Raw genomic sequence first — 11,797 nt, 5'->3', positions numbered from 1 at the left:
AGTAATAAAAAGATCGAATCCACAGGGACCGTGGAATTACTTACTAGATTTAGCACAAAAAGGTAGAGAGAAAACTGAACATGAGTTGTGTGGGGGAGATGGGAGTGTTCTAAAGTACTTTATCCTAGAGTTCAGAGAAAGGAATCGACTGTGACACTGGGTTGTGAAGCGATCCTAGGACTTCGGACTCCTCAGAGTATGGATTGATTGACTTGGATCCTCTACCTTTCCTCAATAACTGTTCAATTGTAGGGATGTTAACCAATTTATCCAATTCGACCTCGTCAGGTATCCTCGGAATAAAATAATGGTGTTCTTACGTCACTTGTTGTCGGTTTGAGATGGTTCTAGAAGCTCGGTTCAAGGCATTCCCGTGTCACTCAGGCGCCCCGGAGTACTAAAAGAACCCTATCCCCTGTCATAGGATATCTTTTTACGGACCTCTCCTCAACAACGGATGACCGCTAACTATCCCTCATAAGAATTAACTATGAATTAAGAAACCCCTCGGAAACTCGCCCGGTTCAAGGCATTCTTCCTATCACGAAGCGCCCCGGTGTACGGCCTAATGATTCCTCAATCCATAATCAATCCCTACCCTCATGGATTCATACACACACAATTTATCATTCAACACATAAGCATAAATCCACAAAGCAATAGACAATTATATCATTGAAAACGGTAGATTAATCAAATCCAAAATACAATCATCCAGTACATCTGATTTATCCTACATCCTAGAATCTAGGGAACTACTCCATAGCGTGGAGATTACAAGCCAAAGGAAGGAAGGAATACATCTTAATCCAGAGATACAACAATGAAGTGCAGGAAATAAGACTTATCTTCTTCCTCGGACTGCAAACTCTGCGTAGATGGGATGAGGATGGAATGGAGCAGTCGGATCGGTGGATGGATCGTCGAATCTCGCTCCGAAACAGGCGTCGGTGGCTCTAGAACAGCTCCGGTGGCTCTCCAAGGTCTCCCCCCTTTCTTAGGTCACTAAGAGGACCTATTTATATGCAGGTCACGAGTCAGCGGGGCACGGCCATAGGCAGTCAAGCTTCTGTTTTGGGGCACGCCCGTGCCTCTGGGGCACGGTCCAGACTTGGCTTGGCTCTGTTTGAAGGCACGGCCGTGCCTGTGAGGCACGACCACAGCCTAACTCTTCTCCTTTTTTCTGGACACGGCCGTGTCTGTGAGGCACGGCCAGCTGCTGAGACCTTTCTGTTTTGATACACGGCCGTGCCTGGTGGGCACAGCCAACAGCAGATGCTTCCTTCAGGTTGGAAACACGACCGTGCCTGTGAGGCACGACCAAGTCTCGTCTGGCTTCTGTTTCAAAGCACGGCCGTGTCTGGTAAACACAGCCTCTTCTTCTGCTGATGGAGGATGTTGGCACGGCCGTGCCAGTGAGGCACGACCTAGGCTTGTTGGTCTTCTGTTTGGGCACACGCCCGTGCCCTTTGAAACACGGCCAGGAGGCTGAATAGACATGGCCGTGTCTATGAGGCACGACCCTGTCTTACCTTGTCTTCAATTGTTACTCCGTTTTGCCCGCTTTTGCTCCAAATTCCATCCTGAAACAAGTAAAAATACGAGCAGATCTCCGAACTAGGAAATGCAAGATATGTACCTTATCGGCGGAGGGCGAAAAGGACGCCGACTGCTTACGGTGGTTGGATCGGCAGCCGGCGGGGTCAGTGTTGTTCGTGTCCTTTGGCAGCGTCGGGACCCTGTCGACGGTGCAGATGACGGAGCTAGCTCTGGGTCTAGAGATGAGCAGGGAGCGGTTCCTGTGGGTGGTCCGGAGCCCCAACGACGACGGCGACGTGAGCAAGTACCTACTTCACGTCCCAGAGCAAGGCGGATCCCTTCCGCTTCCTGCCGCCGGGTTCGTGGAGCGGACCCACGAGGTGGGCCTGCTGGTCCCGTCGTGGGGCCCTCAAGTGGCTGTGCTGGGCCACTCCGCCACCGGCGGCTTCCTGAGCCATTGCGGTTGGAACTCGACGTTGGAGAGCGTCATGTCGGGAGTAGCCATACTGGCGTGGCCGCTCTTCGCGGAGCAGCGGCAGAACGCGGTGATGCTGGCGGAAGGGGCGAGGATCGCGCTGCGGCCGCGGGCGGGGGAAGGTGGACTGGTGTCGCGCGAAGAAGTGGCACGGGTTGTGAAAGAACTGATGAACGGGGAGGAAGGGGAAGGCTGCGCGGCGGCGGGTGTCGGAGCTGCAGGAGGCGGCGTTGAGGGGCCATGGGGACGGCGGCGCAGCCTTCCAGGCGCTGGATGAGGTGGCGAGCAGGTGGAAGTCCGCCAAATTAAATCAAACAATTAATACATAAAAATAAAATCAAAGAAACTAAAAGGAGAAGAAATAGAAAGAAAAATATATATATATATATCTCCTTATTATATTTATTTATAAGGATTATAGTTATACAATATAATAAAAACAGTTGTAAAATATAATCAAAAGTAAATTATGCTATGAACAAAAATTATAGTTACTAAATTATAACATAGAATATGAATTACTTATAAATAATTATTTATTAGAATGGATTAAGCTGTTTTTATTGACTTTTATTATCTGTAATGTCTGTATTTTGCTAATATATTTATTGACTTTTACATAGTAGTTCCTATTGCTATGATTATGAGGACAAAATTTAAAAAAAAAAGTACCAAATGCAAATTGAGAATAGAATTTGAATGATATTAGAGAGTATTGCACATGTACAAAATTCGACAAAAGAATGAAAATGTATTTCTAAATATATGTGTGTGTTTTTTTTATTTTTTAAATATACACATATATTTAACTTATATATATAGAGGAATGCTATACTGCGCGACGGGGAATCCATGACCCGTGCGTGACATCCGCGACCCACCTCCGCTGTCAGCCGTCGCCTCAGGCGCGATCGACACACCACTCGCCGACGCTCCATTCGGCGTCAAATTCCGATCGGATAGTGATCGAAATCCGACAGAATTCGGCAAAACAAGATCGACAGTGCGTGCTCGTTGTTTCCGGCCAAATCGTGGTCGGATTCCGACTGCGATTTGGCCGGAAATGTCGCACGCCACTGTCGACGATGATCGAGCCGGATTCCTACCGAATCACCGCCGGAGACTGACCGAGGAATTTGAGTTGGATTCCACACATAAGCTATGCTTGGGTCATACCTAGGTCGTGTCTAACACAACCCAAATACTATCGATTAATGAAAACAACTAAAGTATGGATAGATGTCACTTTGACCACTAGTGCAAAAACCTCATAGTTGGCTTATCCAAAGAACTTATGGAATCAACTGAACCAGAGTCAACTCGGACACTTGCTTAAATAAAAAGCACTCACATAATCTCATATCAGGAAATTGAATCAAATTTGGACAAAAATCAAATGGGTGTTCAAAATCGTCACGTAGACGTCTCATTTCCATTAAGTTAAATGAGCGCGCCCTAAAATGATTTTATTCTTAAAATACTCTTAACCCAGTGTTATTGCAGTAATTATTGATAGTTGTTACAACGTATAGAAGCTATCGAGTAATTGGTACAACATATTTAGAATGAGTTTAGGATTTATATTATGTAGAAGGTATACAATAACTGTTACTATGTGTATAAAATATCCAATAGTTATTACAATGTATTTAGGATAAGTTTAAGATTTACATCGTATAGTAGCTACCTAGTAGCTGCTACAACGTATTTAAGATGAATTTAAAATTTAAGATTTAAAATTTAGAATATTTGAATAATATAATATCAAAATATTATTTATTAACTTGGTCAAAATTATTTAAACTTCATCAAAATTATTTTAAAACAGTTGTAGAAACTATTATATAACTATTACAATCCTAAATTTTAAATTTTAAACTCACCATAAATATATTGTAACAGTCATTAAATAACTTCTACATATTATAACAACTATTTAGTAGCTTTTATACGGTGTAATCTCTAGATCTTAAATTATAAACTCACTTTATATATATTATAGTAGCTATTGAGTCATTTTTATATGTTGTAGTAGTTTTTAGATAGTTTATATATATTATAATAATTATCAATAGTTATTATAATAATTATTAATGGAGTGTCTATTTGAATTTTTTTTTAGAATGATGTTCATGTTTCCTTTTAATGTTTGCCCATCAAATAAAAAAAACTGCAGTTGGATCCAGGCCCATGGGCTAAACTGATAAATGAGCGGGTCACTAGCAGAGTGGGCCCAACCGGATGCGGCGGCTCGTTATTTGTCGGATGCCTTTTGTCGTTTTCTCATTTATTAAAACAAATTGAGGCAAATATATTCATGAGGGGTAAAACCGGCTAATGCAATAAGTAATTTTATATTTTTTATAAATCAAAAAATAAATAATTTTCCTTCCTACAACGCAACGGCGACACCTGGAATTGGACAAGCGCACCAGTGAAAACTAAAAAGCACCCAAACGGATACCCATTCGCACACCCCCAAGGGTCTCTCTCTCTCTGCTCCTGCTTCGCTTTATCTTCTTCTTCACCCACTCGGTTCCCCTGTTTGCTTGAATTCTGTGCTTCTGCCGCCTCCACATCCTCCTCCTCCTCCTCCCCTCCCCCCTGACAACCAGCTAATCCTGCTCTCTTTGTGTCTCTACCACCGCCACAGGTCTCGTTCTTCCCTCTTGCGGTAATCAATCGACCCCATGTGCTTCTGCTTCCTCCTCCATTCCTCCTCTGCTCTCGTTTTTTTGTTCCTTAACTTTTCAGCTAATTTTTTGTCGCTTCTCTTTATTTGCAAAGCGGATATTGGATTTGTGCTTCGAGCCATACCTTTGCCGGAAATATTCTGGCTCCTTTCTTATGATTTGCTTTTGCTTCTCCTTTTTTGTCATGCTCTTTTGCCTCGCTTTGTTTTCTGTTGACACTTTGCGTTTGATTCGCATGGCTGTGTTTGTTGATGTTCTGGATGGTTTGAGTTTGATTTGCAGAAGGAATTGAGCAAGAATTTGAAGGTAGAAGAAGCTAAGAAATGGATGCAGCGCTGCCGTCGATGGTGCCTGTTAAGCGCACGGAGCACGTCGAGGTAACCACCATGGCCTTCCCGTCGCGCTGCAGGCACCGGCAATGCGAGGCCGCTGGGCCGCGCACCATCAGAATCTTCTGCGACGACTGCGAGGCCACTGATTCCGACGACGAGGCCGAGGGCCGACGCGTCCGCCGATATGTCCAGGAGATTCGTTTCGAGCACCGCCCCGAGGCCGCCGGACAGAACGCGCCGCCCGCTGGGAAGAGGAAGAAGGCGGTGGATTCGCCTGGTTCCGTGGCCGCTGGCGGCGACGACCATGGCAGTGCGCGCAAGTTCCGGGGTGTCCGGCGAAGGCCGTGGGGCAGGTACGCGGCCGAGATCCGCGACCCCTGGCGGCGCGTGCGTGTGTGGCTCGGCACGTTCGACACCGCCGAGGAGGCGGCGAAGGTGTACGACTCGGCCGCCATACGACTCCGCGGCCCTGACGCCGTCACCAACTTCTCGCAGAAGGCGACCGCCGTCCCCGCGCTGCTGCCTTCCCATCCTCCGCCCCTGCCTCCAAAGAAGCGTCTCTCCACCAGCAACCTCACCTCCATGTCCGGAGGCGGCTACGACTCTGGGGAGGAGCCGCAAGACCTCTCCTCCCCCAGATCCGTCCTCCGCGGCGTCACTTCCCCCACCGCGGCATCCATGGATAACGCCGATGCCTTCTCGCCGTGGCAGTTCAGTGGCTTTTTGCCCACGGAGGAGGCTACGCTACACGACGATTTCCTCGGCTTCGCCGCGGCGGAGCCGAGCCATATCGACGACGACTCGGCTCGTATACACTTCGCATCCGAAGAGCTGAGCCACGTTTTCCTCGGCTCTGGTTTGGAGCTCCGCTCGCCTACGTGGCAGGGTGGGGACGACTGTTTTGAGGACATCGGCGATTTATTCCCGATCGAACCGCTCACTGCAGTTTGAGGCCGTTATCCGGGCACCGATTTGTCGGCCGATTTTGTAGCGACGGGAAAAAAAACAAAATGAGGCATTTTTTTTTCTTCTATCGATTTTGTATTATGGTTTTTTAAAAAAAAAATTAGTGCTTCCTTGGAAAATATCCTTATATATATATATATATATACAATTTCGTATATTAATATCTTAATATATTATACCTCAATTAATCTCAGTAATTCACCTTAATAGATTTATATATATTCTTTCAATATGTGCAATAATAATTAATTAAATAAATTTAAATAATTTCTTAAACTCGATGGACTTGATAGAATGTATTAATATTTGGGAATAGCGAAAGTAAACTATAAACAATAGAATTCTTATTAGATTTCAAAATTAATAAATAAATTTAATAGTTCATGCCATTATTAATCCAATTTTAAGAACGAAAACCGAACGTTATGTAGATCAATGCCGTCCCGAATTAGATACCAGCAAATCGGACAAACAGCCGGTATTGGCCGAATCCCACGGACAACGGCGAACGTTATGTATATATATATATATAAAATGTGTGCATGCATCCAAATGCCAAGCAGCTCGTCTTATATATCGAAGGCATTGAACTGAGTTTTTATCACTCACACCAGCTATTATTATTGTTAATGATAATAGGTCTATTATATTAAAGATGAAGCTGTGTTAATTATATGAAGCATCACTTTGATTTTGAGATGTTACGAACGCTGGGATGGCGATAAATTAAGGATCAAGTCGATAAATAAAAGAAAATCAGAAATAATTCTAACATTTATGGGATCAAAAAATACAAATCAAAAATACAAAAGTTATTTAAATCACCTCAAGCACAAATCGACCATTTTTATCCTCTGACAACTTATCATTTTTAAAATTGATGAAAGAGAAGAACCAAATTGTTTCCTAGCTTAACCTTCTCACAACAATAATAAAAGCTAATCTAGATTGGTCATTATATCAATTTGATATAAAAAATATCTTTAAGAACTTGATAGAAGATTTATATGAATCAACTTTCAAGATTCAAAGAAAATTTGAACAATAAAACTGTATGCAAACTCAATAAATCTTTTTATAATTTAAAATAATCACATTGTGCTTGATTTGATCGATTTTCCAAGATAATTAAGAACTTTTGATATATTCAAGAACTAATAAATCATACATTATTTGTGAAATACTTAAAGATCATCATTCTTATAGTGTAGATTGATGATATTATCATCGAAATGATAATATAGAATTGAAAGAAATCAAAAAAATAATGGCACGAGACTTTGAAGTCTCTGGAAAAGTCTCTGGAAATGAAGATCATTTACTGCAAAAAAGATATTTCGATCTCAAATACACTTTAAATTTGTTAAAAGAAATTGGCATGTTAGGATGTAAAACAAGTAACACACCAATTGAATTAGAAAATAAGAGAAAAATATTTAGAAACTCGATTGACAAAGATAATTATCAACGACTTATTAGAAAACTCATGATATATCTCTTACCTACACACCTAAATATATATCTCTTACATACACGCCTAAATATTATCTTTATAGTTAACCTGGTTAGTCAATATATGCACTCATGACAAAGTCATTTAAATATAGTATATAAAATTTTGAGATATTTGAAACACTCCTGGAAAAGACCTGTTCTTTGCAAAAACTGAGAATAAAAAAAGTATGTGCATATACTGATACAATTGAGCATGATCAATTGATGATAGAAAACCAACTTCTGAATATTGCACGATGGTATGAGAAAATTTAATGACATGATGGAATACAAAACTATGACTCATGGATCAAAAGAATGATGAAAGATTTAAAAATTTAAATTGAAAATACTATGCTACTTTATTGTGATAATAAATTAGCCATTAATATAACTTACAATCCAATTCATTATATAAAAGTGTATCAAAATTATACGTGAGAATTTTTTAAATGTTTATCCAAATAATCATTTAGGTTTCTTTGAAAACTATAACTATTTGCATAAATACAAACTTTTTAAGAAATACAGTGCAAAATCACAGTGATTGAGAAATTGAAGATCAACTCAGCTTACCAATCTTCTCCCAGTGACTATGATAGGAACCCAGCATTGAGCACACAGCAACATCTACGAGCCTTTCTTTTGCAGGTTAATCCTGAAATTGTTGCACAAAGAGAGGAATAAAGTCTTGAATAGCAAATAGCTTGAGCTCACAAAAGACTATGCAAGAATAGTGTGAATATCGAGTGTAAACCACTGATATATTAATAAAGTTAACCATAGGATTTGAGTAAAAAAAGAGATATAATTGACAAACTAATCACATGACAATCTATTTCCTTTCAATTGAGGACATAAGTTTGACTAGCAGAATGGACTTGATTATGTGAGCCTACTATCATTCTGTTTACAAAGATGAATAATAATATTGTTTGCGTTCTGTCTTTGAGATTGTTTAGTTTGTTTGAAATGAAGAGAGTTCTGATTTCCATAACAATTTGTTCAAGGAATTGATGAAACTTCGGGTCTACGGTTTTGTCTTCTGTTGCTTAAGCTAGTGTGTGTGGCAGACAAAGTTCGATGTTTGATCACTGAATAATAGTTTCAGGATATGCACCACATCTTAAGGAAAAAAGAAGGTGGTTTTCCCTTAATTATGGGAGACACTTGCATGTGAAAATATGGGTGCTCTTTAGCAAACAAAACAAACAAAGCCATCAGTGGGATCATGCTTCACTATCGAGCTTCCAGCAAGGTCATATGCATTTGTCCATTCTAAGCTTTCATAGTTGTAATAGGTGGATCCTACTGGCCAAGGAAAAGAACAGACTACCACATCACACCTACAAATATGTGACTCAACCAAAGCTCCAACTTCTCTCATTACCAAATCTCCCTTTGTACAATGAATTAGATATATTTCATTAGCAATTTCTCTTTCCATTTGTTTCTAGGTAGCAAGTCTGGTGTAGAAATACTGATCCGTTTATTCTTAATCAATATTGAACAGTAGAAACATCACTTGAGCAGACTTTTAACTTTCAATTGCAATGAAACTTTCTTCAAAAATGGTAAAAGATTAAATAAATAAAGATTCATGAAACAAGAAGCCTTTGGCTCAAAAACTTACTGGCATCCATATTATGGCATCAAATGTTTTTAAGCTCATTTGAAAAAAAAATGTTATATATTCATTTACATAAGTTTCAGCAAACAAACCAGAAGCCCTATATAACAATTTACTTTAATAGTTGAATTTTGCAGTTGTTTGGGTTGTAACATCAATTATCCAGTGGATATGCAGCTAGCCTGATAGATGCAATATAAACTATCACTATCATAATTAATAATCAATAATATCAACTTGTTATCTTGGAAGACAAACAAAAATGACCTTTGAAAAGGTCTCAAATGTATCCCGAATCAGTGTGAAAAAGGATTTGGAAACAATAATGTGCATCAGTGCTAAGATTAATGGTTGCTTTGACATGGCACCTAATCCTGTAAAAGACACATCTTGAAACTTAATTATGCTAATTGCTGTAGATGTAATCTATATTAGTGAACAATGCACACCTATCAAATTAACATTTGATCATTAAACAGTTGCAAGTATTAATAAGTGCTACAGGGCAGCTATGCAATAAAATAGAGCCAATTATCCTAATAAGTTGAAAGGTAGAAGCATTTCTGGATTTTAAAAAAAAAAGCAAGGTAGAGCATTGATTATTACTGAATTGCTAAGGCCTATCAACAAATTTCAATAGGACGGGTCAGCTTGATCAAAAAATGCTCCAAGAACAAATTAAGATTAAAAAACAAACAATTCTTGTTTCGAATAACTATTATCCTAGTGTAAATAAAACCACAAAGTTCAAATAATATGGCAGAGTTGTTCTACGTGTTAATCACCAGAACAGATTAAAGCCACATAGTTGTAGAATAAGTGAATTGGATTGAAGTATCTGAAGCCTTGAACTCAATCATATTCTCAAAGAAAAGGGGCATGGATTTAGCAAATAATGATTAGTATAGCAGTAAAGAAGTAACAATAATTTTCCTTTTGTTTAGTTAAAAGAACAAACATTAATTTGAAGCTGAGAGAGGAGAGCATACCATCTAAACAAGTATAAGCGACACAATGGGAGAGTCCCATGGCTCACCCCCTGCCTTAAGCTCACCGGGCTGCACCCCACTCGGATCGGCAACTTTCCGGTGCTAGTACCGCCCATCCGAAGCCCCACCCTAGTTCTCAGATTCACCCCGAGCTTTATCTCCTTGCTCCTGAACCCCGCTTGGATCCTTCCGCCGGCAACCTCGTCCACCGCCACCGCTTTGGCCGCCGTCTTGAAGCGCACCACCGTCCGATTTCTCCTACCCTGTTCGAACCCTGCGACCTCCGCCACCCCCACATCCACGTCGCCGTCATCATCCGCCACCCTCACCCGCGCCTCCCAGTCCCCGTACTCGAGCACAATCCTCCCGTTGGGGTTGGAAACGAGGATCCCGACTGAAGTGGAGACGTCGAGGAATGTGCCGTCGGACCGGGAGCCGACTCGGAGGCGGGTGGCGTTTAGCGACTCGAGACGGAAGGAGGGGAGCCGCGGCTGGAACCAGAGGTAGGCGAGCCCGGCGGCGACCGCGATGAGCGCGGCCAAGGCGAGAACAACTACGGAGGCCCAGCAGCAGAGGCGGCAGCAGCAGGAGCGCCGAGAGCGGTGGCGGCGTCGGGAGCGGCTTCCCGGGCTGGCGGAAAGATGGCGGAAGCGGTCGCCGGCGGGGAGGCGCCTTCGGAACGGTCGGCTGCGGCGCCTCCGGATCGCGATAACCGGGCGGCTTGTGGAGCACCGGCTTCAAGGTAGGCTTCGCTTCCGCCATCTACTCAAATCTATGTACCAATCCCTTTCTCCTCTTCCACCCAACAAATTTCTCAAACAAACAAACGAAAAATTAAAAGAATAATCAATGAAATCCGGAAGTAAGAGTACTCGGAATTGATATGGGGAACGGCGACGGCGACGGCGCCGGAGGAGAAGGGGACGACGACGACGACGAGGCCTTCTCAAGATGTTCGGCGAGGAGCGGAAGGAGTGCCTCGAGATTCGTGAAGTCGCGTGATCGCAGAAATCGGACGGTGAAGAAGCTCGGCCATCAGCGGCGTTACGAGCGAGGGGAGATAAGAGGGAGTGGAGTGTGGTGGTCGACAGCGCAGACGAGAGCGTGGGTCTTATAAATCGCACGCGCACCTCCGGAGAAATGGTGACGTGGCGACATGGCCAGAGAAACAGAGGGCTGGGGACCACTCCTACATTCTTTCTTCCATTTATTTCTATTCATCTTATTTATTTAGAAATAACAAAAAAAAAGAAAAAAAGATATATAACTGATTTATGCCTTGTTTGTTAGAATTTGTCATCATTATACGATTATTATTAAGCTCCAAACGGCGAATGCCTAGTAATAAAGTTGATTTCTTATTATTACGAAGTTAATAATAATTCGACTGAGACAAAAAAAATTTTGAATTTTTATGATTATTTTTTTATTGAGCTCTGTTACTACGTAGTTTGCACATAACATTCTCATTTTGTCCTCTGCGAGCTTAAGCCCAACTAGTCGTTGGACAAACTGTATGTTTCTGCACAGTGAAATTATTTTTTTCTTCTCATTCCTCACTTTTTTATTTTTTAAAAAAAATATCGTAAGCATGAATAATTTTTTGGCTTGGAAATAGTCCTCTTATGGCATCAGATTGGAAAACTCAATCGTAAACATATGCTAAATAATTATTTTTT

At 41.6% G+C, this 11,797-nt stretch overlaps 2 protein-coding genes and 1 pseudogene across 2 annotated transcripts; 2 read left to right on the top strand and 1 right to left on the bottom strand.

Annotated features, from left to right (window-relative positions):
- The first annotated feature begins 1,754 nt into the window (after positions 1-1,754).
- Positions 1,755-2,415, top strand: LOC141812466 (UDP-glycosyltransferase 72B1-like). The gene is given in 4 exon segments (XM_074700457.1): positions 1,755-1,844; positions 1,846-1,891; positions 1,894-2,198; positions 2,200-2,415. Coding segments are annotated over 4 exon segments (585 nt in total). The 3' UTR covers positions 2,344-2,415.
- Positions 2,416-5,030: 2,615 nt separating this feature from the next.
- On the top strand, positions 5,031-6,050 carry LOC141812633 (ethylene-responsive transcription factor CRF1-like). Its single transcript, XM_074700648.1, has one exon. It carries the CDS (start codon positions 5,031-5,033, stop codon positions 5,988-5,990), a length of 960 nt encoding a protein of 319 aa, XP_074556749.1. The 3' UTR covers positions 5,991-6,050.
- A 1,913-nt stretch (positions 6,051-7,963) lies between these two features.
- Positions 7,964-11,189, bottom strand: LOC141812736 (uncharacterized; annotated as a pseudogene).
- Between the last annotated feature and the right edge of the window lie 608 nt (positions 11,190-11,797).

The sequence above is a fragment of the Curcuma longa genome, chromosome 19, assembly GCF_044706935.1.
Source record: "Curcuma longa cultivar G26 ecotype Majalengka, Jawa Barat chromosome 19, ITB_CL_G26_1.1, whole genome shotgun sequence".
NCBI classification, from domain to species: domain Eukaryota; kingdom Viridiplantae; phylum Streptophyta; class Magnoliopsida; order Zingiberales; family Zingiberaceae; genus Curcuma; species Curcuma longa.
Note: the sequence above shows the minus strand (reverse complement) of the source record. Positions and strands in the feature narration are given on the sequence as shown.